Source organism: Cynocephalus volans, chromosome 10 (genome assembly GCF_027409185.1).
Source record: "Cynocephalus volans isolate mCynVol1 chromosome 10, mCynVol1.pri, whole genome shotgun sequence".
In the NCBI taxonomy this organism is placed as follows: Eukaryota; Metazoa; Chordata; class Mammalia; order Dermoptera; family Cynocephalidae; genus Cynocephalus; species Cynocephalus volans.
Genome location: NC_084469.1, coordinates 108,718,849 through 108,746,167, shown reverse-complemented (window position 1 = coordinate 108,746,167; position 27,319 = coordinate 108,718,849). Strand labels below are relative to the sequence as shown.

At 52.7% G+C, this 27,319-nt stretch overlaps 1 protein-coding gene across 1 annotated transcript; it reads right to left on the bottom strand.

Moving 5' to 3' along the window:
- Nucleotides 1-905: 905 nt before the first annotated feature.
- On the bottom strand, nt 906-27,319 carry AP1M1 (adaptor related protein complex 1 subunit mu 1). Its single transcript, XM_063110440.1, has 12 exons — nt 27,177-27,319; nt 21,441-21,597; nt 18,913-18,980; nt 17,329-17,459; nt 16,566-16,713; nt 8,207-8,333; nt 7,113-7,255; nt 6,524-6,595; nt 5,777-5,935; nt 2,655-2,780; nt 1,927-2,002; nt 906-1,787 (listed from the first exon to the last, which is right to left on the bottom strand). The coding sequence occupies exons 1-12, from the start codon at nt 27,216-27,218 to the stop codon at nt 1,765-1,767; spliced, it is 1,272 nt and encodes a 423-aa protein (XP_062966510.1). The 5' UTR covers nt 27,219-27,319; the 3' UTR covers nt 906-1,764.

Below are 27,319 nucleotides of genomic sequence, written 5' to 3'. Positions count from 1 at the left end.
GAGGCTCTGGGTGGGGGGGTGGGAGGTGAGAGCCCACATGGGAACGTGGCCCCCAGGGTAGCAGTGAGGCTGACATATGGGATCAGGCCTAGGGTCTTCCAGAGGGAGGCCATCAGGGCTTGCTGCTGCTGCTGCGGGTGTGGGCAGTGACGGCTTTGGCCTGAGCGCTAGACTGGGCAGCATCGTTTACTGAGTTGGGAAGAGTCCACATAGTGGAGGCCAAGGTTCTACTCGTGTTAAGCTGGATGCCCACAGGACATCCAAGGTGATACGGGACAAGGAGGGAGAAAACACAGCCCTTGAAGGCAAGAGTGGGCTGGCCACGTGGGCACATCAGCACTGGAGGGGGCAGGAAGCACGAGTGCAGGTGCCAGTGGGAAGACGGCCATTTCCTGCCCTCGTGTGAGTTCCCGACAGAGCAGGCAGCCCTGCTCCAACTTCAGTGCACATAAGCATCACCGCGGTGCTTGGTGGCGGGTTTCCCAGGCCCCAGCCTGAGACTCTTCTTCGGCAGGTCGGGGCGGGCCCGCACACCTATATTTCCAGTGAGCACCAAGGGGATCTGGTGCTGCTGGCACGAGGACCACGCCCGAGGTGGCCAGCGGGACAGGGAGAGACGGGGACAAGCTGTTGGCGATGTGAGGGTTGAGCAGGTTGCCAGTCACCTCACAGGAGCAGAGAGCTTGTCTATGCACCTTGTCTGCATGGCCCCTGGAGGGTAGCCCTGTGGTCAGTGCAGTGGAGGCGTCATCCCTGACTCCTTGTCCCCATTTTTCTGCTGGGAGACGGTGGCAACTAGTGGGGTCACATGGAAGGTCAGTGATGGAGCCAGATGAGCCCTGCACCTGTCCGTGGTCACCCAGGAAGAGCCATACCACGCCACATCAGAGGGAAGGCAGGCAGCGTAGTCAACAAATGGTGTTTAATGTAAGAACATGAATCGCCCAGGGTGCTGAGGTGGGTGACCAAGCACAGATGAGGAGGACATGTGCCCCCACCCTCTGGACCCTGGGCAAGAAGAAGGCTGAGGCCAGCGCCCCTCACTGGCCCCCACCACCCTGGTGGGGAAACACTGATCTGGCTGAGTGACAGCGCCTTGTGGCCCAGGCAGGCCCTGGGAAGGTGCCACTGGTGAGGCCTCTAGGACCAGGCCCACGGCCTCCAAGGAGCACCCAACGAGGGCACGCGATTCCTACCCCAGTGTGTCAAAGGGGCCTCTGTGGGCCCCCTGGGGAGGAAAGGGACAAGGGCCAGGCCCATACTAAGTGCTGCCTGAGTGCCCCATGACGTGACAGGACGCGTGGACAGCGGGGACAACGTAAACAGCAACAAACGAACAAAGACAAATCCCAAGGACACCCATAAACCTAGAACATTTCACAAAATGGCAACAAAATGACGCCCCTGCTGGCCCGGCCAGTCCGGCGCTTTCCCTAGGTGGCGCGAGCTGCGTCTAAGCATTGGCTGAGCTTTTGGGTACCTGGGAGCCAAACAGCACAAAAGGCTGCATTTGAGCTCTAGAGGCAGGGAGTCCATGTCCTTCCCCCGGAACTGACTCCAGGGGCAAGGAGAAAAGACTGCTCTAAGATGAGTCTCTTCTGGGAAAAGCGGTCCTGGAAAGGGAGGGGTTCCTGGGTGGAGGCCGGGAGAGTGGCCAGAGTCCAGGGAGTGCCCCTCCATCTGGCAGCTTGGCAGGTGCGTCTCCCTAGTGCTTCCACCAGGGGCCCTGAGGCCAGGGCTGGGGGCTTCGGCTGCGGTGGCGCCTCACTGGGTCCGGAGCTGGTAATCTAGGAGGCAGGAGGAAAGGTCCATCCTTGGCTCTGCACAGGGGAGGGAAGGCACCCCCATCCATCCTGACCCTGGGGCTGTACCGTGGGCCCCTCTGGACTCAGTGCATCCCCCTCCCACAGGTGCGGCTACACTCACCTCCGTTCTGAGTGATGTAACGGACCCAGGGCAGCGCCTGGTAGCCACTCTTCTCAATGATCTTCAGGTAGCGCACCTGGGGCACAGGTACCAGGGCCCTGAGCACACACAGGCTCTCACTCCTCTTGTCCCCCCCAACCTTAATCATTCCTCGGTGGTGCTGGTGGGGAAGGCTGTGATGAGGACTGGGTGAGAGGCCATGGGGGGCAAGGGGATTAATCTGTGTGGATCTCACAGAGGCTGAAGGAGAGCAAGGCCACCTCCAGAAGTGGAAGGAGCCAGGACATGTGCTCATAGACATGGCCCTTTAGCAGATTACTGGAGAAGGGTTCTGGACCCTAAAAGGCCATCTGGTTCTCTGTAACCCTCTCCTCTGCCCATGGGCTTTCCGAGGGGGATTCCAGAGAAACAGGCCCCACACAGAATGTGTGTGGACGCCTGAACTCCAAGCGCTACCTTGGGTAGAATGCGCCTCTGAGGTTTGGGCTGAAGCCCAAGGTCAGGCCTCAGTCGATACAGCTCAGGCTTCTCCCTGTCGGGGCTGGGCTGCTTGTGAGGAGAGGCAGAGCCTGGCAGCACTGTGGGGTCCTGGGACAAGCTGACCACCAAACACACTTTTCTAAGCTGCTCGTGCTGATGTCTGTCACCTGCAGCCCTCTGAGTGCAGGCTGATACCTCTGGGCCCGTCCATCTTGCTCTGGGGCCCTGGCCGTACTGGCTGCACGTACCTGGATGCCGGAAGTAGTGAAGTAGGGGATCTCGAACTTGACACTGATTGGGGGCTTGCCCTCCTTGTCCTCGGCCTCCACGCTGGGCAGGCCAAAGTGGGCTCGCATCAAGTACTCCTTGCCGCCCTGAGGGACAGATGGAAGTGGAGCCTGTCAGGCTGCGGCCCCGCCTCAGCTTGGCCAGTAGTTGCCCCTAGAGAGTGTCCAGAGCTGATCTTGCCAGGCTGTGAGCACTGGTCACCAAGCCCCTTCCTGTGTGGTCTGCAGTCACCCCAACTCTTATCCTACAAGCCCCACAGACCGCCCCCCATGAGTCCTAGCTGGGCAGGTCAGAAGCTGTCCCAGGGAAACTCGCTGAATCCTAAGGAGCAAGAGAGACTTTCACAAGCTCCCAGGGAGAGAAGACTAGTTGTGGCCAAGGAAAACAAAACAGACTGGCCTTGGGGAGGAAGAAAAGCAAGGGAGAGCGTGTAATGACCAATACAGGCAGGGGCTGCCGGGGACAAGAGGGCCCCACCTGCCCGGGCCAGAGGTCCCAATGAACAGCCCCAAATGCCCAATCTCAGGACAGTGTGTGAAAGAAAAGTGAAATGTCACAATGAGGAATGTGAATAGGGAGAGGTGACAAAAGCAGGAGCCCAAGGAGACCATGCTGACTGATGGGATGGCCCCAGGTTCTGCTCCCGAAGGGTGAGTATGGGAAAGCCCCAGAAGCTGAGCAGTGACTCTAGAGATAGGGGTCGGAGCAGACCCAGGAAGGACTGGAACCTGAGTTCTGGCAGTGAGGAGCAGCGGGTCTTGGCCTAGCCATCCTGAGCACCTGGTCTTGCCCTGAGCAGTCAGGGGCACGATCCCAGCTCTGGTCACACCTGGGATAACACACTCTTCGACCCACAGGGCTCAGGCCAAGGTTCAGCAGGAGCTGCTGCCAACCAGGGCTGCTTCAGCGCCAGAGCAGGGGCTGTCCTCACGAGCCTTGGGCAGGAAGGGCAGAGCAGAGCCTCAGTTTCCTTGCCCTCCCCAGGCTGCAGTGAGTGGTCAGTTTCCGCCCATTGCTTCCAGGGCCAGTATGAAGGTGAGGACTTTGCCTGACTTGCTGATGTGTGCTTAATAAAGACTGGGAAGACGGGGGAGAACAGTGTGATATCAGCAGGTGACAAACAAGGCTACAAATGAATTAATTAGCTCTGTTAGCCCATGTACAAAACACTAAACCACACCAAAAACCTGAACCTTACAGGAGACCTAAGGGAAAATGCAAGCAAAAGAGAATGCGGGGAAGCAGGCCCTCCCTGGAACAGTGGGAGTCTGCCCACCCACCTCGTGATGCTCATGTTGATATCAGTAGGTTTAATTCTCCTACTAATGAGAAAGACTTATAGATTGGTTCACAGACCAAAACCTAGTTCTCTGTTGCAAAAGCACAGTAAGAAAGGCTGCAGCAGTAGGAACAACAGTTATTGGTATGTCAGCCAATGGCAAACAAAACAGGGACAAGGGCTGCTGTCACAATGAGGGAGAATTCAGGCCAAGAATTATAGGGACAAAGAAGGACAGGCCACAGTCCCTTTGGCTACAGACCTATAATCCACAGGAAACATATAATAGTTACAGGTATCAATGCACCAAATAACATGGCAGCAACTTTTGTAAAGCAGATGCTAGGAGAGATGTGAAGAGAACCATAGGATGGCCAGGATGAGGGCCCTGAACCAGCTCTGCATCCAGGAGGATGACTTTACAGAAGGGCAGCCCACCTCGTGGGCAAACGTGCTGAATTCTCTACTACGGTAACAGAGGCCTTATCATCTTCTCAAGTACACAGGGGATAGTTACAAACAGTGACCTTTTATTGGTCCACAAAAGACAACCCAATAAATTATAAACAGTTAGAAACAGTACAATTAACATTCTCTCACCCCAAGGCACCAAATCTACAGAGTGAGGGGAAAATGGGGGGGGGGGAAGCCCTTGCACCAGGAAATTTTTTAAAACCCCTCTCTATTAGATTATAGAAGTTCTAAGGAAATACTGACATCAAATATCATATCAGGATCTATGGGTTAAATGGCTAAGGCAGGGCTCAGAGAAACATCTGTGGCTTAAATACTGATATCAATACAAATTTAAAAATAAAAATAAGCAAATTAAACATCTAACTCAAAAAGTTAGAGTCAGAACAAAGAAAGAAGAGATTAAAATTAAAGACTTAGAAAATGGGAAAATAATACCACAAATAAATTAAAAGCAAATCTAGAAAAAAAAATAGACAAACCAGTAGGTACGCTTATCAAGAAAAAAAAGGAAGGCACAAATAGGCAAAATTAGAAATAACAAGAAAGAAAGAACTCTCATAAGAAAAGGAAAAAAGGAGACCACTTTTTGTGAAGACAATTTTCTCACTGGATTAGGACAGACAATTTTCTAGAAAATGTAATTTACCTGACTTCAACAAAACTGACTTTCAAAATAAACTGACTTCAACAAAAACAGAAACTTTAAATGGCCCATTATCCACAGAAAAGAGAGATTAGCAGAGACACAGATGGTTGCACAACCGAATTCTATCAACCCACTTGAGACTAGACAATCCCAAGGCTGCTTCAAATGCTCTGCTTCACTTTCCTGGAGCTGGTGCTGGGTTCTAGAAGCTGTGCTGCTCCAGCCTCAAGGCAGCCTGTGCCCATTGAGGGAAGCTGAATCCTGAGCCTGCCTCGGGGGAGGGCCCTGGCTCCATCCCGGTTCCCTCAGTCAGGGGAAGTCTACTCGCCAGTGGAGGGGGGGCGCCTTCGCTGGGGTGCGTAGGGGACGGAGGGAGGGGGTGCTGCCCTGGGGCTGAACACAGGGGCTGGTTCACAGCGACAGGAAGGTGCAGAGTGGTCCGTGCAGTGAGAGCCAGCTTCTGCCTGCTCCAGCCTTCCCTCCATGCCATCCAGCTCCCTGTCCACCCTCCCTCCTGGCCCTCCCAGAAGCCCTAGGTGTGGAGGACACAGTGGGGAGTGCCACCAGTCTTGAGGCTCAGGGGATCCTACAGCAGCCTGGCTGCCTCACTGAGATGGTGCAGGGAACACGGGGGGTAGATGGACGTCTGGAGGGGGCACCCAGCAGAGAATGGTGCTTACCGGAAAGGACTTGATGGACCATACGATCTCACTGTTCTCAGGGACCCACTTGACGCTCCCCACCGTCGTCTTGAACTTGGGCGAGTCGGCATCGTTGGGCACAGGGATGTGGATCTCCACGTTGTTAGCCGTCGACCGCCGCTTAAACTGGCTCTTCGCCTGCAGACGAGGCCGACACAGGCCAAGGTTTTGAAGGACGAAGGTGAGATAGCCCAGCCCCCTTCCAGAGCCATGTGCCCTCAGCCTGGCCCACAGGTCCTTCTTTCCTCCTCCTGCCACCTGACCTCTGGATACTCCAGATCCTGCCCACACCCTATCTTGTCCCTCAAGACCCTCCCTACACATGATTCCACAAGTTTAATCTCTGCCCTCCTGTCTCTTCAGCCTTGGAGGCTCCCATCCCTCCTGCTGGCCCAGCCCCAGCCTCTGAGGACAATGTCTGTGTCCCCAGAGCCAACCTGGGCTGGGTGGGGTCACTGAGAGGCAGGCCTGCTCCACCTGGTGGGCAGCACCTCCGGGAAGCCTTCCTGGATGCCTGGTCACAGGCCCCTCCCATGGAGGTGGCACCATGTAAGGGCAGCCCCAGTGGAGTCTCCTCTCTGTCCCTAGGACACCTCCTGTACCTGAGCCCACAGTGAGGCATCACAGATGACAGGCCCATGGCACCCCCAGCCCTGGGTCAGGACCCTGTGCCAAAGGCCGTGGACGTCCACAGCCGCCCCCTCCTGCTGGCTGATGCCCTTGCACCTTGATCATGTACTCGATGCGGCTGTGGGAGTGCTTCTCGATCACGGACTCAATCCATATCAGAGGCTTGACCTGTCAGGGAGAGTGGAGACAGTGCTCACACCTGGTTGCATTTTAAGTTTCACAAAGGGGAAACTGAGGCCCAGGGTGAGAAACTATTTGCCCAGGTACAGGCCTAGCACACCACTGCCCGGGGCCCTGGAAGGAGTGCATGGCCAGCATCTGGGTGGGCTGGAGGGCCAGAGCACAGAGGCCGAGGCAGCAAGGGCTGCAGGGCCTTCGAGAGAACACAGAAAGTGTGACTGGGCCTGCCTGGTGAGGCTGCCTGGGAACGAGACACAAGTTGCCAAATGGTTCTGTCCCCTCAGAAAGCTCGGAGCCCTGTGTCCTCAAACATGGTCATTTTGGAGCCGGGACAGCCCACGTAGTCTGGGGGTGCTGACTCTGCACTTGCCCTAGGCTGTGCCTCATAGACGTGAGACCCACCCTGGGGACGGGAAGGTCTTGCCCACGGGGAGGAGGAGGGAGGCTGCCTGGAACCCCATGGCCCCTGGGCCTCCTGGCCACCTGCCACCCAGCGGGCACTCACGTGGGTGTTAAGACGGTAAGACATGAGCTCAAACTCGCCATCGGGTGGGATGAAGGAGATGGTGCGGTCGTTCTCAAAGCGCGAGAGCCGCACGCACTGGTGGAACTTCACGTCCTCCAGCTCCACTGACTTGCTTTTGCCGCCTGAGGGGTGGGGGTGTGTGTGAGGGTAGGATAGAGCCTGGGCCCCCGGGTCCCTCTCAGCAATGCTCCTACTGCCTGGGGCTCTCCCTTGGCAGAGCAGAGCCCCCACCCCACACCTGTGGGAGCATCTTGGGCTGCACATGCCAAGAGGGCCAGGTTCCAAGACAACCTCTGTCACTCCCCAGCCCCTGGGTGCCCATCAAGTCCCGAGTTGGGCATGTGATTCAGGCCCTGCTGGCTGTAGGTCCCCAGGGACAGGTCTGGTCGGCCTGGTCCAAACTGAGTCCCCAGTAGCCAGCCCAGAGCCCAGCCAGGGGAGCTGCTTGGGATGCATTTGCTGAATGCACTTGGCTGGGAGATGGCTTGGGGCTCCCTGAGGGCCCAGTCTCCATTACCCCTTGGATCAGGGTCCAATCTTGGTTTCCCACCCAGAGAGGGTCTGTGTGGGTGGGGCCTTGCCCAGCCCCAGGCAGGGAGCTGCCCTGACTGGACTTATGGCTGAGGAACCTCATGGGCCTAGGAACCTCATTGGCCAAGAGCAGGGGCCTGCCTGGGCCCCCCTGCTCCGTCTTCCAGTGGGCCTGTGATGGGCTGGGAGGTGGGTGCTTGAGTTTGCAAAAGTGGAGCCCCACAACCCTGGACCTTGAGCCCACTCTGCCCCCTGCCCCACCATGGAAGGTTATAGGCTGGGGAGCAACAGCCTGAATCACTGTGTGAGGCTCTCAAATAGCCCAGACCCAGGCTGAGCGGAGGGGAGAACTTGTCCCTGGAGTGATGGGAGAACAAGGCCTGACTCCAGGGTTTTCACTCTGTGTGAGTACTTTCACAGCTGTCTTTTAAAGAATGTGAATTGCTCCTAAACCAGCTTGTTCTTCCCCCAGGCAAACAATCCTCTCAGCTCTAACACTTGAGTCCGGATGAAGCTGTCTACCCTCCATCAGGGGTACTCACGGCCTGTGTTGTCAAAGAGGACCTTGTCGTTGAGGCCCAGGCGCAGCTCGGGCATGCCTGAGAGGAAGACACGCATTTTGATGGAGCCCACGATCTCGCTGCGCAGGACATTGCCATTGGCGCTGACCTGGGGGCGATGGGGCGAGCATGACGGGAGGTCCCCAACTTACCAGCCACTGCCCTTACCTCAAGGCATGACCCTGCCAGCCACCCCACTCTCCAAGCCCTTCTCACCTCCAAGCCCATTTCCCTTGTGAACATCTCCTGAGGTGGGGGAGCCCCAGCTCTGGGCGCAGGCCTCCCTGATCCTCCCATCCACACCCAGCTGCGACTCCCAGGCTCACCCACCCCCATCCAGCCTTCATGCCAGGGCCCTGGGTACACTGAGGCAGGCACTGTGGGCCCCTCTCTAGGCCTCAGGCCATACTGAGGCCCAGCGACACCTGTTGGGACTCGGGTCTAAGGGCTCTCTCTCCTGCATCACTCTCTCCCTCCAGGCAGCTGGTCCCTGTGCTGAGTCTGCTCATGACAGGCTGTGTGCTGGCTCAGGCCAGACTCTACCAGTCCCTGCTCACTTGACCAACAGACCAAGTCGGGCTCTCTTGGGCCAGGCCAGACTTACTTTTCTCTAAATCTGTTTCTCCACCTGTCTTCCTGGGAAGGCCACTGGCCCTCATGCCCCAGGCATGCTACAGACGGAGCTTCCTGGGGCCTGACTCCTCCCTGCTTCCCAGGCTGCCCTGAAGTCTGATAATCCTTGATCCAAAACAACAGTAAACTTAAACAAATGCAGTCACGGTGGCCAACACTGATCGTGCCCTTGCTCTGCACCAGACACTGCTCTCTGCACACCCCTCGACCCCGACGGGGCAGGGACTATGACTTGAGATGACCTGAGGGACGATAACCCATTGTGCAAAAGCAGATGCATCCGAGAGAGAGAATAAATGTCACATCAGGGCAGTGGGCCTACACCTCCCGGCCTGTCTGGAGTAAGCAGGATGCTGGAACACTTCTCTTTGTACCCGTTTTAGAGATGAGGAAACAGAGGCACAGAGGGGTGGCCAGGCCAGTAAGTCAGCCTGAAGGTTACAAACTCACACCCTGGGGTCAGATGCCGGCCCCAGCCATGCTTACGTGGTGGAGGGCCCACGTTTCCTAGGTCTGCAGAGCAGAGGAAACTCCACCCACTCTTTAACGTGAGTGCATAAAATACACCGTGAAGATACACGAAAAGCCCTTTCCCAGTTTGCTACCTCTGAGGGAAGCGGGAAACTGAAGTGTCAAGTGGGTGACAATCCTGAGAAAGGCACGAAACAGCACAAGGCCCTGCATAGTCTGGCTCCGTCACCTCCTGCCCCCAATTCCTGTCACTGTTCCCTGCACACTCCATGCTGGCCACACTGGCCTCACGCTGTCCTCACCCAAGCAGGCAGCTCCCTGCTCTGCAGTACACAATGGCCATCTCCTCCAGGATCCCGAGCACTGGGATCCCACTTGCCTTACTCCGAGGGCCCTCCACACTCCACCCCACTGTGACTGCCCCAAGTCCCCTTCTCTGGGGAGATGGATTGTTCCTGATGGCCCTCTGGAAGTGAACACACACAGTCACGAATGCCGTAAAGGAAGCCCAGGAAGTGGAGCCAAAAAGCTACCCAGATGGCAAAGCTGATCCCAGCCCTGCAGGTGGCAATCAAGACCAGCTTGGCCTTCTCAGCTGACATGTGACTGGCCGCCCAAAGTTGGTGCCCTTCCCAGGGCTGGCAGTGAAGAGATGTTTGGTGAAGGATCGGCAGGCTCCATCCAGATTATCAGAATCTGGAGGCAAATGTTGACCCAGCCACTGGCCCTGCAATCAGACTTAAGGAAGGTGGTGTGCTGACACTGCTCTGTGCTGACCGTGTGCAGGGCATGCACAGCCCGTGGCTGGCACCCCGTACTCCCAGTGCATTCCCGCCCGGCTCTCTAAAAGTTGCTCTTGGGATTTGATGTTCCACCCAGGGCACTCCAGAACCATGCGGACCATGTTCTGGGCTCACTAAACAATCCAGACAAGGGTCCCCAGGCAGGACGGAATGTGGTTTGTGAGGTCACTGTCTTGGCCAGGGCTTGCAAGTAAGAAAGCAAACAGGTCTGCACTGAGTGCACTGGAAGAGTTTTTCTGGGAAGTGCTCTCACTTGGCAATTCTACCTCTGTGACTCAGCCCTCTGGAAATCCTGACCCAGGTAAGGGAGATGCCCCTAGCACGCGTGTGTGCACGTCTGAGGATGAGAGCTGCCTGTGACAGGCAGAAATGTGCACACCTGAGTGACACCGACGACGGGATCGGCAGAACCAACACTGCCCTCCCAAATAATGGGATCGAGGCCAGTGCTGATGTGGAGGAAGCACACTGTGGCAGGTGGGGTCAGTGAGCATTCCCTCTCCCTGCCACTGAACATGACTGTGAACCTGGGCAGAAGGCCCGGTGGCCACTGGAAGACTGTGACAACAGCAGCAGGTTGGCTAGGGAGCATTGTCTCCCCCGTCCCCATGAGAAAGTGCAGCGGAAACCTGGAAGTGAGCACCACAGAGCAGACAGAGCTTGGGAGAGATTCTCGTTTGGCTGTTAAGGCCTTAGGGGCACTCCTGAGGCTCAGAAGGAACCCCTTTCCTGTCCTCTCATGCCTCAGACCACCGCCTGGCACCAGTTGCTATTCTGAGAGGGTGGGGCCGCCATGGTTGCTCTTTCCTCTCCCCTCTCCCTCCACTTGGGCTAGGACACGGGCCCAAAGGCAGACATGCATGGCAGAGTGGGGATCTAGAGTTCCAGGTTTTTGGGCACAGGACCAAAAAAGCCCAGGGAACCAGAAAATATCAGGCAGACAGTGAAGAGCTCAGGAAAAGCATCCCATGAAGCTGTTTATGTCTCCAGAACTCTCCAGAATGGCGCATGTGTGAATCTGATCCTTATACCATTCTCTGATTTACCAGATTTTGCAAACTGAACTAACTGCCCTGGTCCCAGACTGACCACTGGGCAGTGTATATTCAGGAAAGACCTGAATAGCAAATGGCACAAAGCCTTTGAAAACGGAACTGATATTCAGCTCTGTGGGTTGGGGGTTGGAACTTGTGGCCTGCACCTAACCAGATTGACTGCTGGCTAAAACAAAAATATCAACATTTTCTGATAATTTAAATAAGACTTAAGCTCTTATCACATAATATTCAGAAATTCTAGGATCTAATACAAAACTACTCAGCATATGAAGAACCACAAAAATTTCAATTTGCATGGGAAAATACAACCAACATATATCAACGCTGACACAGATGTTTGGATTATCTGACAAAGGCTTTAAACAGCTGTTATGGCTGGCCAGTGAGCTCACCTGGGAGAGTTTGGTGCTGGTAACACCAAGGTCATGGGTTCAGATCCCCATACTGGCCAGCTGCGAGCGCGCGCGCGCACACACACACACACACACACACACACACACACACACACAAACTAAATAAATAAACAGCTATTATAAAAATTGCAAGGCTTGCCAGTTAGCTCAGTTGGTTAGAGTGTGGTGTTATAACACCAAGGTCAAGGTTCAGATCTCTGTGCTGGCCAGCTGCAAAAAAATTTCAAACACACTTGCCACAATATTAAAACAGAAAGTCTCAGCAAAGAAACAGATGAAATGAAGAAGAATCAAATGGAGAAATTTTAGAACTGAAAAATACAATTTAAAAAAACTTGCTGGATAGGCTCAATAGCCAAACAGAGACAACATAGGAAAAGGTCAGTGAACTTGTGAACTGGAAGACAGATCAAGAGAAATTACCCAAGCTGAACAACAGAGAGAAGAAAAGCTGGAATAAAATGAACAGAGCCTCAGGGACCCATGGGACAATAACAAAACATGTAATGTTCATGTTGCTGGAGTCCAGAAAGAAAAGAAAAAGAGCGAAATGACAAAAACATACTTAAGGAAATAATGGCTGAAAACTTCCCAAGTTTGCTGAAAGACATAAATGTACAGATTCAAGAAGCTGAACAAATTCCAAACAACAGAAACCCCAAGATATCCATACCTAGACACATTTTAATCTAACTGCTGGAAACTACAGGCAAAGAAAAAATGTTGAAAGCAGACAGAGGAAAACACCACATTATCCATATGGAAATTAGGATTTGAGGGATTTGCATGACTATGGATTTCTCATCACAAACCACTGATGCCAGAAGGAAGTGGCATAACACTTTTAAAGTGCTAAAAGAAAACTGTCAACCCAGAATTCTATATCCAGTGAAAATATCCTTTAGGAATGAAGGTGAAATATAAAGACATTCTCAGAGGAAGGAAAACCAAGGGAATCTGTAGCCGGTAGACCTGTTCTACAAGAATTTCTAAAAGAAGCTTTTTAGATGGAAGGGAAATGATACCAGAAGGAAATCTGGAAACTCAGGAGCGAAGGAAGAGCAACAGAAATGGTAAATATCTGGGTAAATATGGCAGACTATTCTCCTCATGAGTTCTGTAAATTATGTTTGACAATTAAAAGGAAAAATGTTAACACTGTCTGGTGGGGTATTCAATGTATGTAAGTGTGACATACAGCACAACTCTAGCATAAAGGGACAGTGCAGTTCCCATATTCCAAATGAAGTGGTAACATATTGATTCCAAATAGACTATGAAAAGGTCAGTATGTATTTTATAGCAACCACTAAAAAAAACCATACAAAGAGATATAGTCAAAATCACACTAAGGAAACAAAAATGAAATACTAAAAATGTTCAATAACCCACTGAGAGATGGAAAAAGGAAAACAGAGATGAAACACAGGGGGAACTAGCAGAAAACAAATGATAATATGGCAGACCTTAACCCAAATAAATTGTTACAGTAACTATAAATGGTCTAAACACCAATGAAAAGAGATTGTCAGAATGGATTTTAAAATAACTTAATTACATACTTTCTACAAGAAAAGCACTTTGAATATGTTATAGGTGGTTTAGATATAAAAGGATGGGGAAAATAAATAGAAGGATAGAAAAACACATACCATGCAAGAACTAATACAAAGAACACTGGAGAAGAATGTTGGAAAAATCACACTCTCTGATTTTCAAACTTACTTTTATAAAGTTCCAGTATGTGCATCACTTTTTTGGACAAGACTACAAAGGCACAGGCAACAAAAGCGAAAACAGACAAATGGGACAACATCAAACTAAAAGCCTTCAGCACAGCAAGGGACACAATCAACAAAGTGAAGAGACAACCTGCAGAATGGGAGAAAGTGTTCACAAACTACACATCAGACAAAATCCAGAATATATAAGGAACCCAAACAACTCAACAGCAAAAAATACAAATCACCCAATTAAAAAACAGGCAAAGGAACTGAACAGACGTTTTTCAAAAGAAGACATACAAATGGCCAACAGACATAAAAAAACGCTCAACATCACTGATCATCAGGGAAATGCAAATTAAAACCACAATGAGATACCATCTCACCTCAGAATGACCATTATCAACAAGACAAAAAATAATAAATGCTGGCAAGGATGGAGAGAAGAGGGAACCCACATACATTGTTGGTCGGGATGTAAATTCATATAGCCATTATGGAAAACAGCATGGAGGTTCCTCACAAAACTAAAAATAGATTTATCTTATGACCCAGCAATCCCACTACTAGATATATAACCAAAGGAAATGAAATCAATATATCAAAGAGACGCCTGCACTCCATGTTCATCGAACACTATGTACAAAATAGCTAAGCGATGGAATCAACCTAAGTGTGTCCATCAACAAATGAATGGATTTTAAAGAAGTGGTACATATACACAATGGAATACTATTCAGCCATAAGAAAAATGAAATCCTGTCATTTGCACCAACATGAATGGAACTGGAGATCATCATGTTAAATGAAGTAAGCCAGGCACAGAAAGACAAATACCATATGATGTCACTCATACGTGGAATCTAAAAAAAAAAAAAAAAGGTTCCCATAGATGTAGAAAGTATAATAATAGTTACCAGAGGCCAGGAGGGGAAGGAGAAGAGGGAAATGGGAAGGGAGAGGGGAATTAATGGATACAAAGTTACAGGTAGATAGGAAACATAGGTTCTGGTGTTCTAGGCTAACTAGAGCTAATAATATCATATTGTACATTTCTAAACAGCTAGAAAAGAGGATCTTGACTATAATTACCACAAAGAAGAGATATGTTTTTAGGTGATGGATAAGCTATCTACCTTAAATGAATCATTGTATAATATATGCACACACTGAAACAACACACTGTACCGCACAAATATGTACAATTAAAAATAAAATAAAGGGCTGCCCAGTTAGCTCACTCTGTTAGGATGTGGTGCTGATAACACCAAGGTCAAGGGTTCAGATCCCCGTACTGGCCAGCCCCCCCAAATAAAAACAGATAAAAAATACAATAAAAAGAGTTATAGTAATATCAAGACAGTGTGGTATTGATGAAAGAATACATATACAGATCAATGGAATAGAATAATGTCTAGAAATAGACCTACACAAATATGGCCAACTTATTTTTGACAAAAATGAAAAAGCAACTCAATGTAGAAAGGATAGCCTTCTCAAAACACAGTGTGGAACAACTGCCAAAAATTATTTCACATGCAAAAAATGAACTTGGATATAAACCTTACGCCTTATATAAAATTTAACTCAAAATTGATAATAGATCTAAATGTAAAACTATAAAACTTTTAGAATAAAACTTAGGAGAAAATTGATATGATGTTGGGTTTAGCAATGAGTTCTCAGGTATGGCACCCAAAACACAATCGATTAAAAAAATTGATAACTCCCATACTGGCCAGTCATTGGGGAAAAAAAAAATTGATAACTGGATTTTATCAAAATTAAAAACTTTTGCTCTGTGAAAAACACTGTTAAGGGAATTAAAAGACAAGATATAGACTGGGAGAAAATATCTGCAAGTCACATATCTGACAAAGGACTTCTATCCAGGATACATAAAGGATCTTCAAAGCTCAACAATAAGAAAACAAACCACCCAATTTAAAAATGCTCAAAAGACATGAAGAGACACTTCTCCAAAGAGGATGTACAGATGACAAACAAGTGAAAAGATGCTCAACATCATTAGCTATTAGAGAAATGCAAATTTAAACTACCACGAGACACCACTGCGTACCTATCAGGATGGCAAAAATAAAAGTACTGACCAGGGACGTGGAGCAACCAGAACTCTCAGCCACTGCTGGTGAGAATGCGAGATGGGAACAGGGGGCAGTTGCTTATGAAGTTGAACAGACACTTACCGTGTGACCCAGCCATCCCACTCCTGGGTATTTACCCTAGAGAAATGAAAACTTATGTCCACACGTAAACCTGCACACAAAACGCTTACAGCAACTCTACTCATAATTGCCAAAAACTGGAAAACCCAAATGTCCTTCTTCAGTGGGTGAATGGATAAACAAACTGTGGTTCAGAATATAAAACAGACATTCATAAATATAAAAAGAAACAAACTCTTGACACACATAATGACTGAGATGAACCTCAAAGACATTCTGTCGAGTGAAAGAAGCCAGACTCAAGAGGTCACAAACTATACAATGACATTCACATGATAATCTCAAAAAGACAACTAGGGTGTCATGTGATGCCATTCATACGACAGTCTCAAAAAGACAACACTATAGCGATGATGAATAGATTGATGGTTGCCAGAAGTTGCGGAAGTGGCAGGGAGGGACCACAGAGGGGCAGCACGAGGGAGTTCGGAGGTTCTGTGTCCTGGCTGTGGTGATGGGTACACAAATCTGTACAGTGCTAAAATTCATAGAGAAAAAAGGTCCACTGTACTCAGTGATAATTTAAAAAATAAAATTAAAGGAAACAAACAAACAAAGATATAGAACACCGTAAAATAAAACAAAACACAAAAACCAAAACAACAAGGAGCAGGAGAACCACATCTCATGATCTCGGTGTTACATAGATACACATATACCGCGTATCTATAGGATGAGGTCTGAGAGGGAGATGACAAATGGTTCCTAAAGGAGGTGGCTTTTCCCATTACAGGAGCCCTTTGCTTTCCAGCTTTATACACTGCTTTCTGATTTTTTAAACAATGTGCACGTATTGATTCTAAATCAAAACAAATCTAATAAAGGCAAAGCAGAGCTTACATTTCAATGAACGGCCCAAATTGAACCATGCTGATCTGCTATCTCACGAAACCTCAATTTTCTCAGGGCTTTGCTAGGTTTAAAATTTATTTCTTTTTATTTCTAATGGAGAAGACAAAAGTTTTTAAAAAAGGAGGAAGGAAGGAAGCCTACCAAGAGGTTGACAGACTCGATGACGTCTAAGAACACCTCGTTCTTCCGGTATTTGATGCCCTCAGACCGCCAGGACACTGCGTTGGTGACAGTGGCCGGGGGCCGTGGGGCCCCTGTTTCCAGTTTGTGGCCTTCCTGAGTGATATACCTATGGGGCCACACATTCAGAGTTAAGAGCTGTCGCCTGCACCAACACCACTGCTTCAGTCCCTGACATTTCGGCTGCGTTGGAATGAGGTCCCACCTGATTTGAAAACAGCCCAATTTCAGCAGATTTTAGAAAAGGCAGCCTTTGGTTTTACCTGGGGCTGTTTAATACAAGGCTACCTTAACAATTTCCAAAAACACCAACAGACTCAAGTTACAATGAGCCAAAAGCATTCAGTTTTGGGTGGCCAAGGAGACAAAGTTGGCGAAGAAAATGAGAGCCAGGCATGAGCTGCTCCCCATCCCTGCTGGGCATGCAGATGGGACTGACTCCTGGGAGGGGACCCTGGTGACCCCACTCCCTCTTGGGGAGCAACAGGCACAGTGGTTAGGAACACAGGCTTCTCTGAGCATCCTTTTGCTCCCTGTAAAGTAGGGAGAAGGATCCCAAACCACTGAGAGCAACTTAGTAAAAACCCACACACAGCTGGAGATGGGAGGGTGGACGAGGGCCAACAAGAATACACGTTTGCTTTTGCTGTTTCCAAACCTGATGACATCAGTGTCCTGACACTGCGCAGGCTTGTCCCCCCAGGGCCCCACCCTGCCCACTCACTCCTGCAGGATCTTGCTGTCAGTGGTCTGGGGGTAGCCGAAGTCCATGAGCTCATCCAGCAGCTCGTAGATGATGACGAAGTTGTCGCGTATGCTCTCCTCCTCCAGCTCCTTGAAGTACTCAGAAAACACCTGCGGCAGGGGGCGGGGGCAGGCAAGTTGTTGAGAGGACGGAAGAGGAATGAATGAACTCTTGCACACATTCACGCCCTGCATCCTGACCCTGCCAGTCTGTTCTCCTCCCTACCAGGACAGACTCCCCTAGGCCTGTGGCCTCTCCAGAGCTTCTCCTTAATCCCGACTGTAACTGGCACCCTCCCTGAGCTGCCAGGCTGTACAGCTGTACGAGTACATGCAGGTGCAGCATCCTGATTTCAGGGGAAAGAGGGTTAAGGAAGGGACGCTAAAGGACAAGAGTGGCTTGTTAGAAGCTTTTTCATTAGCACTAGCACCAAAGAAGGGAAGCAGGGTGGGCACTAACACAGAAAGGAAATGTCCACTCTCCGGGGATGAGGACCTTCCCCTTCCTGCATCGGCCCTCTCTGCTCTGTTGATGACCCTGCGTGCTCCAGGCCCGCAATCGCCCCATCCTCAGCTCATATCACACAGGCAGCGCAGCCAGGCTGGCCCTACCCACAATGGCACCCCTGCTGCACAGCTCCTCAGCCTCATGTGGGGCCTTCCCAGGCTCTCCTCCCCCGACAACCTCACAGTTCAGGCCAGCCCCTGTCCCCGAAGTTCTGCACAGGCAGCACCACCTGAGTGATGAAAGCCTTCCTGGGCCCACCCCAGGCCTCCTGGGGCCCATTCCCCACTTGCTTCAACCTCACAGCCCTGTCTCAGCCAGGACCCCAGTGTTCCTCTCCTGGAAGCCTGCAGCAGCCTCCTCACCAGCCTCTCTGATGCCTTCAAGCCAGAGAGGCTGCTTTCAATCAAACCATGTCTTGTCAGTCTCCTGCTTAAACCCCCTGCTCCCTCATCAGACTTGGAATGAAATCCACAGCTCTGCCCAGCCCTGCCCACTCTGCTGACCTCAGCCCCACACTCTGTCCCAGGCACATTTGCCTCTCTGATGCTTCATGATAGCACCACGTATGCTTCTGCCCCAGGGCTTTTGCATGTGCTGTGCTATCTTTCCATCTTGCTGTCAGCCTGGGCTTGGTGTGCGTCAGCCCTCTCCAAGGTAGGCCTTGGGTGTCTGTGCCTTGAGAACCCCTAAGGAGATTCTGAGCTGAGCTCAGCTCTGCCTTGCTGCTGTTCATCCCACCTCCCCAACCCTGACTGTTGGCTGGTCACTCAAAATCCTTCCACAGTTGGCTGGGGGCAAACCTGGCCCTCCCAGGGTCAGGACATACCCCTGCCCCAAGCCCTACCTTCTTCTGTTCACAGGGCAGGGGAGTGACCAAGGCTGTAGAATGCCACAGGCAGGGTGCTGGGGTTTGCCTTTCCCACTTCCTGGGGTTCCAGCCCCAGGACTCCCTGGAGATGCTGCAGCCCATGCTCTGGTGGCCACGTAGGGGAAGGCATGCAAGCAGAACCAGGACAACTGCCACCCACCTCCACAGCCCCTCTAAGTAAGACTCACCTGCACCACCTTATAGAGGAAGGAGAACACCAGTGACACACATGCGTTCTTCTTGGAAGTGGCAACCACTGCATGGCGGCTGCAGTTAAGGAGTGTTCAGAGGCCTGGGCTGCTGCCTCGCAGACCCTGGCTCACAGCATGTCTTGGAGGGACCCCTAACTGGGCTCAGAGCCTCCCCCAGCCCCACTCCCAGGCATTTACTTGGCCTACGGTGGGCTGCCAATTTTCTGGTCCGAGCCAGGCCTGGGGCACAACATTTGCCAGCCAGACATGGTCCTGGCCCCCAGGAAGTACTCGCCAACAGAGAGAATCACAGGGATGGTGGATGCACAGGGAACTGGACTGCTGGGCCAGGGGGCTGCCCTGAGGAAAACAGCCCAGAGAGGGGAGGGGATGCAGCTTATACCAGGAGCAGAAGGCAGGACCCAGCTGACCCTGCTCCTCTAAAGCCAACTGCTTTGTTACCCTGCTGAGGCCCAGGGCTCCCCAGCCGGGCTCCAAGGAAGCAGGCAGGGCCAGTTCTGGCTCCAGCCTTTCCTGGATTCAGAAACACAAGCCTTGGCCCCCAAAGCAAAGCTTCGTAATGGAACCTTGATTTTCTCTCCCGGTTAACGAGGGCCTGTCAGTGGATTCACGGAGGTGATGTGTGTAAAGTGCCTGGCACAGACTCTCCCTCCTGCCATGGAGCCAGCCCCCGCCTCCTGGGGTTAGCGTGTGTAGGGCACTTTCTGTTCCTCTTTCCCTAATGGGCCTCATGCCACAGGGGTGGCTGGTTCCTCCTCTGCAGGCCTGTGCGCTGTGCCCCGGATGTTCCTGTTCATGACACCCCAATGCTGTCTGGCTGTGTGCCCAGGAGGCAGGGCAGGCAGGGACCGTGTCCACCTCATTTCCTGCCTCACTCAGGCACAGCACAGGGCCCAGTCAAGGGAGTGCCGGCCGCCACCCTCCAGCACGGCGACACACCCTCCCAGGTGTTTATAAAGAGGTGCAGTGGATACGTCCGACCTTCTCTTTGGGGCCTTTCTGGAAACTGTCACTTGACAAGAGAACTGGATACCAGGCTGGAGATGAGAGAAAGCTCACTCACCTGGAGAGGTGAGCCCTCACTGTCTCTTCCCTGGCTGCCCTCGGCCCAACTGGAAACTGATCTGACAGCTCTTGCTGAGCTCAGAACACAGGCTCCCCAACCTCCTCCCCACACCTGGGCAGCCATGGCCCAGACCCGGGGCGGCTTCAGAGAACAGCCAACTCCTGGTTACAAGTGGCCTGTGTTACTCTTCAGAGCTCTTGTCAGGGCCTATGGACAGAGGTGAAGTCTAAACAGAGGCCCACCCCAGGAAACCAGACCTATGGGGAGCCAGATGAGGGTCCTGGACCAGCACCCCACACTAGAATGCACATACAATGCCACCAGGGATGATCTTGCTACAATGCAGACTCTGTCTGGGCAGGGCTGGAAGGGCCTGGGAGTCTGTATTTGCAAAAGGCTCCCAGGGGACGCTCTGACCTGTGGATTATGCCTGCACTGGCAGGGTCCTGAGTGTCTCCACAAACACGGGGAAGGGCACAGAGCCCACATCTGCTGGGTGCAACATGTGTGTATCAGCTCAACTGACCCGAATGGTCCTGCAGTGAGGGGTCGTGGCAGAGAGAGACTTGCTGCTAGTCCCACGGCTGCTGGAGCTGGACCAACAATGGGGCTGTCCTCTGCAAAGCCGGACCCTTCCTGAAGTATCGAGGGATCTGAAATGTGCCTGGCAGTCTGACCAAAGCCAGGGAGTGGCCAGTTAGACGCTGTGGATGGGAACTGGCTTGGCAAGGTCTCCACATGGCCCACAAGCAGCGGGCTCTGAGATCTGGGCGGAGGTGTGAGGAATCTCTCCCCTTCTCTGCACCCACCACACCTCCGTGGTCCAGCCACTACCCCTCCCACCTGGACGCTGGCCTCAGCCTCCTCTCTCCCTATGTCCACTCCTGTCCCCTACAGTCTGGTACCCACTCAGCAGCCAGAGACTGCCAGAAAATGCAAATCTGCCTAAAACCCGCCAAGGACTTCCCATCATATTTAAGATGATGTTCTCCGAGACCCCTTAGTGCAGACCCTGCTGACCTCTCCAGCCTTGTTCTGGCCACTAGCCCCCCTCTGGAGCTCCGGCCACCCCCACTGCAGCTTCCAGAACAAGCCTTACTTCCCCCTTCAAGAGCCCTGGCCCAGGTCTAGCATTCCTCATGCCCACTTGCCCCTCTGGCTGGCAGACGCCTGGCCTTCCCACAGTTCTCCCCAGGATGTCACCTTCCTTCCTGGGTCCCTGGGCCACATGAGGTCCCTGTCACACCCTCTCCTCTCCTCATGCTCATTACAACGTCATCGTGTGTTCTTTACCCATCTCCTCAGGCAGCAGGGGGCTCTGGGAGGGCAGCTCTGTCTGACGGCCCCCTGCCCTGTGCCTGAGCCAGCCCTGGTTGTGTGCATGCACATGTAGGTGCACAGGCAGGAGTGCCCGGGAGCTCCTCCTGTGAAGGGATACAATACAGGTTGTTGTGTTTGATCCACATGAAGCGGACGCCCCCGTGGGCCAGGATGGGTGACAGCATCCCCTCCTCCTCCTTCTCCATCAGGATGGGCATGAAGTGCTCCACCTCTGACATGTCCACGTCACCGCGGTAGTTCCGGCAGATGAGCACCTGGGACAGGGTGAAGAAGAGGACAGTTGCCTTCATTTTGGAGTTCTGCAACCCAGGTGCCTGGAGCACAGCTGAGATGTGCCAGCCTGCCTCCCTTGGGGACCCCGATCATGGCCGCTGGCCATGCAAAGGCAGGACCAGAGGCCCTTCTGATCTCTGTCCCCCAGGGAATTCCTCAAGGACCGCATCTCCAAAAGTGAACTTCCACAGGGGCCAGCGAAGTTCTTTGCAGGGTGAAGGCGGGAGGGGGCTTGGGGGCAAGGGTCCAGGACTGAATCGCTCAGAGACACCAGGTTAAGCAATGCCCCACAGGCTCTCAGTGCAGACCTTCTCAGAGCCTTTCCCATACAAACACACCTGCTCTTCTGCCTGTGTTGGGGCACCCGTTCCCTGCTGAGGAACCCACCTGTGGCCTGAAGAACAGAAGCCTTTCAGCTGGTCCCTCTCTTTCCTAGCCTGCCCACTGCTGATGGCAATGTAAAATGGGACAAGCGCTTTGGTAAAGTTTGGCATTTTCTCAAAAAGTGAAACCCAGAGTTACCAAATGACCAGGAATTCCTCTCTCAGGTTTTTACCCAGGAGAAATGAAACCACATGTCCGCATGAAAAATCGCACATGAATGTCTACAGCAGCTTTATCTTAAATAGACCCAGACTGGAAACAACGCCAATGTCCTTCAACAGTTGAACAAAGAAATAAACCAGATCCATGCACATCGTGGAACACTCCCCGGCAATAACAAGGAATGGACTATCGAAATACACAACAGCGTGGAAGAGTCTTAGAATCACTGTGCCGAGCGAAAGAAATCAAAGAAGAGCATATCCTGTACGATGACACTTGTACAGCATCCTGGAAAGTGGTGATGGAAACACACCAGTGGCTGCCTGGGGACAGGGCTGGACAGAGGGCTGGACAACACAGGAGTGCCAGGAAGATTTGGGAGTGATGGAATGTGTGGTAATGGCTTCCCAGGTACACACACAGGGTTCTGATCTCATCAAACTGTATACTTTAAGTAGTGCAGTGTATTACATGTGAATTACACCTCACTGAAGGAACAAAAAGGAATGTGGACACTTGGCCAGCCTGGGTTCGTGCAGAGATGCTGTTCAGAGCTGCTGCAGCTCTCGGGGGTCCATGAGGACAGCTGGCCACGGGACTCAGCACCACACTGAGAATGCCACTGCTAAGCTGACCATCTGGGAACCGCCTGCCTCAGAACCTGTCATTTCATTAAAGACACTGTCTTTACTGTTTCAAGCCAGAGAGCAAGGCAGGGAGGGGAAAGTGTGGGGGATCGGGGGGGGGGGGGGAGAGAGAGAAGGGGAGAGAGAAAGAGAGAGAGAGAGAAAGGGAGAGGGAGAGGGAGGGAGGGAATATTCCTGTCCCAGTTTCTCTTTCATGGCCTGTGGGCAAGAGACCCTGTGCCCTCTCCGAGCTGAGGTTCAGGAGTCCTCTTTGGGACCCAGTAGGTAAGCTCGTGGATACTGGGCCCAGGCTTGGCCGAGGGACTCCCATATAATACCCCCTCTTATATACCTTGCCACCCTCCATAAGGTAGGCCTGTCATTTTTAGAGATGGACAGTGATGCCCATAGAGGTGCAGCCACCTGCCAGGGGTCACACAGTGAGCAACGGTGAGTCAGGATCCCAACCCCAGTTCTCATCTGCTGCAAGGCCACTTCTGCTCGCTAAACACTGCTTTCTTAGGCTTCCCAAAGCCCACTGTCTTCCCCAGGTATCCAATTTCTGGGGCTGCCACTGGCACGGCCAGGAGCTCCATGTCCCCCGAGTGCTCAAAGGAAGACTGAAGAAGAGGACAGGGCTGCACAGGTGGTCGCTCATTCAATAAGCACACACTGTGCACCCCTCTGTGGTAGCACCATTCTGGGCCTGGAGACACAGCAGTAACCAAGACAGACATGGTCCCTGCAGTGGGCCACTTGTTTGGGGGAAACTGAGGGACTCCCAGAAGGCCTGACTTTCAAACTGAGGCCTGAGGGGGACAGGCAGGATGGGGATGGAGGGACCAGCATGGCACAGCCCATGGGGAGACCTGGAGACAGTGGTTAGGTGAAGTGAGGACAGCCTTGGAGTGGAGCTGTGGGCCCCAGATCAGAGGCCAGAGGCAGGAGATGGGGCAGATCAAAGGGAGGCAGGTGACACATTGAGGTGACAGCCCCTCCCTTGCTATTACTCTTGACCCTGCAGGTCCTTCCTCATAAAGTGTGAGAGGGATCTTAAACAGAAGCCAAGTTGGGTCTCTCTCCCCACTGAAACTGCTACTACTCCAGCCTCCAGTGGCACTGAGGACAAACCTCAAGCCCGTCCCCGGCTCACAAGAACCTGCTTAGTCTGGCTTTGCACTGCCTCTCTGAAGACTTTCTGTCCATGCTACCCCAGCTCACTATACTCTGGCCAGCCTGGCCACTTAGCTGGTCTCTGAATGACCCACATCTCTCCCCACCTCAGGGCCTCCGCACTTGTGGTTCCATCTGTCGAGAATGCCCTGCCCTAGCTCTTCTCATTTCTCAAGTCTTGGTTCAGACGATACCTCCTCCAAGAAGTCTTCCCTGCTTGCCCTTTCTACACTGACCCCACTTTATCTTCACCGGCCATGTCACCCGCTGCATTATATGTTTGTGTCCTCGTTTTATTGTCTGACATTCCCTGAGAACAGTGACCACTTCTGACTTGTTCATGGCTGTGTTCCAGCACCTGGAATGGAGTCTGGTCCATAGTAGGTGCTCAGTAAATGTTTGTGGAGTGAACATGGGTGTGAGGAGAAAAAGAAGGCGAGGACAGTGGCCGGGTCTCCGGCCATTGACAGTGGATTGACAGTGGTGTCACTCGCTGAGATGGAGAGAGAGTAGGTCTGGGGGTGATAGGGCATTCATTTTGGGAAATGCTGAGTCTGTGATGGCTGTGGGACCTCCACAGTATTCCAGAGGCCAGCGGATCTCCACATAAGTGCTCTGGACTGCAATACAAATTTGAGTCACTAGCACACTGACATGAATTAAAGCCTGCCTGGTACAAGGAGGCATCAGCCTGTGCCTGAGGAGCTCAACAGCCAAGGGGAGGAAGGAAGAGGAGGGACCAGAAGACACCGGGAGAAACAGGAGGAAAACCAAGAGCATGCAGCAGCCTGGAGCCCAGGGAAGTGCAGAGGAGGAGAGTGGTTAGTGGTGTCAGAAGCTGCTGAGAAGGAGATAAAGTGGAAAAGAGCCCACGGAGGGCTTCCACCAGCTGAATGTGGTCACATGGGTTTCCTTGGTGATCAGAGGCTCTGCCTGGTGATAGATATGTGGCCATACATTTCTGGATGTGCCATTATCTTATTTTTGATTAAAGGCAGTCTGCTCAGGAGGCAAACTTTTGAAATATGAGGTCCCTGGGTAATGGAGGAGCAGAGAGCATCTCAGCTGCCGAGGGAGGGAGGGAGCTGCCCTGGGGAGCTTCCTGAAAGGCAGGTCCGATCGCACTTCTCCTGGGCTATGATCTCCTCATGGTGGCTCCTCCTTCCTGGGATTAAAGTGGTCCCCTTGGTCCCCCTCTCCCATCTGGATATTCTCAACACCCACGGCTGTCCTGATGCCACCCTCCAGGCTCCAGAATGACCCAGGACTTCTCGTTTGCCAGCCCCAGCAAGCTGCCATTAACCCCTTGTACCCACTCCCAGTGGGTGCCTCTTTTCCACCTGTCACCTCGTCATGTTCTTAAGCTCAGCTCCAGCACCATCCTCTTCCAGGGAGACTTTCGTAAACATCTTCCCATCTGCCAGCCAAAAATGAGGTTGAGCAACTGCATTACCTGGGGCCATGACCCTGACCCTGTGGCTGCCTGGATCCAACTGTCTGATAATGTCTCTGCTCCCACATGTCTCTCCTGCTAGACCAAGAGGCCCATGGAGGCTAACATATCGTGGGCCATGGGTGGCGCCAAACCGATCTTATGCACCACTCCGCGAGTCCGCACAATAATCCCATAAAAGCCTCATCTGAACAGTGAGGAAAGTGAGGCTCAGAGAGAAGGCACTTGCCCAAAGTCACACAGATGAGCAGCAGAAATGCATTTTGAGCTCAGCCCTAACTCCACAGCCATAGCGAGAGAGTCAGCACCGACAGACACCCTGTGCCTGGCACACAACTGGGTGCATGTTAGGTGCATGAAATGTTTGCTGAAGGAAGCGAGCTGAGACAGGCAGCCCGCTGGGGACGAGGTGGCCAGGACAGAAGCAAGAACACCGCACCCACCAGCCATGCTTCTCTAAGCAGGGTGTCTTCCCTGCTTCCAAGAAGGCCGGGAAGGAAACCCAGCATTGGGACTCACGAGTTGTTGACTTTGGGTGGTGTCCAAGGTAGGCACCCACTAAAAGGACTTCGGGAAAGTGCTGGGGGTGGGGCAGGAAGGGGCAGCTGCTTCACCTCTCCACTCTCAACTGCTTCTGAGCTAACTCCTGCCTGCCTCACCTAACACCCGAAACCCACGTTTCTCCCACTGATCAAGCTGGACTTGCTTAACGTTGTTGGACCGGTTCTTGCTCTCACATGCAAAAGGCCAGTTACTCACCTTCCACCTGGGATGAACTTGGAGGAAAACAGCAGCCCGCTTCTGAAAGGAGTGGACTAACCCTCCTTTATATCCCTGGTGACGCTGCCTGGGTCCTGGTTATGTCCCACTCCCTCATGTCCCAGCTCAATTTGTCACTCCCCTTAGGGAAAGAAACCCTCTCTCATCCCCCAGCTGAAGGTGACTGCCTCTGTTATATACGCACTGCTCCACCATCGCAAAGGACATCTATTTGTGCTTTGGAGATTACTGTCCATCTCCCCCATTGGGCTGTGAGCTCCGAAAGGACAGGGACTGACTCCATTTTTGCTCACCCAAGGTGGCCCAAGACTTAGCACCCTTCCAGGAACTTAGTCGGTTCTCCCCAAACATCAGCTAAATGGACAAACGATTCTGGGTCGGACTCCTACACCCGCTACTTCTCTGTGGCCGGTGTGACCTTGGGCAGGCTGCTGCACCTCTCTGTGCCTCGTTTCTCCCACCGCCCACCTCGCCTAACTCTTGTCACTCAACGTCAAGATGTGCGTTAGGGAATTCCGACAAGGAGAAAGCGCAGGATGAACAGAAGCGGCTGTGCACAGAGAAGGCGGGACCGCCCCGAGGGCACACTGTCCCCGCCACGCCTCGCTACCTCTGGCCAAGGGTCGCACAGCCCCGGCGCCCGGCTTCTGCTGCGCGCCCTCCCCGTGGCCCCCACGGAGGCCTGAGCCCGGGACCTAGGCGCCAGGGGGAGGGGCGGTGCAGCCGGTTACCTAGCAACATGTGCGGCTGCAGCCCACCGCGTTACCTAGCAACAGGACGGGGCTCCTAGACCAAAGACCCCCCCCCACATCCTGACAGATTACTCAGCAAAAGGGTGGGGCCCTCAGGTGAGGCTTATCTGCCTCCTTGCCTAACACAAGGGTGGGGACCATTGGCCTGTTACCTAGAAACAGGGTGGGTCCCCGAGGGGCCGGCCCCTACCGGTTGCCTGGCAACGGGGAGGGTGGGGACCCCTCCGTACCTTGCCCTTCAGGTCCAGCACGTAGACAGCACTGGCGGACATGGCGGCGGCGGGAAGCCTCGGCAGCGGCAGAGGGCGGCGGCGACGGCGGAGACTGCCGGGCGTTGAGCAAGGCCGGGCGCGACCGGTGACCGTTCGCCTCC

Bases quoted from the DNA above. Each gene is read 5' to 3' on its own strand.
- AP1M1 (XM_063110440.1), bottom strand. From the start codon at position 27,218: ATGTCCGCCAGTGCTGTCTACGTGCTGGACCTGAAGGGCAAG. The intron at 2,781-5,776 runs GTAAGCACCATT...TCTGTCCCTCAG, and splicing joins GGTCCATCAAGTCCTTTCCG to GGCGGCAAGGAGTACTTGAT. The intron at 1,788-1,926 runs GTGAGTGTAGCC...CCTGCCTCCTAG, and splicing joins TTACATCACTCAGAACGGAG to ATTACCAGCTCCGGACCCAG.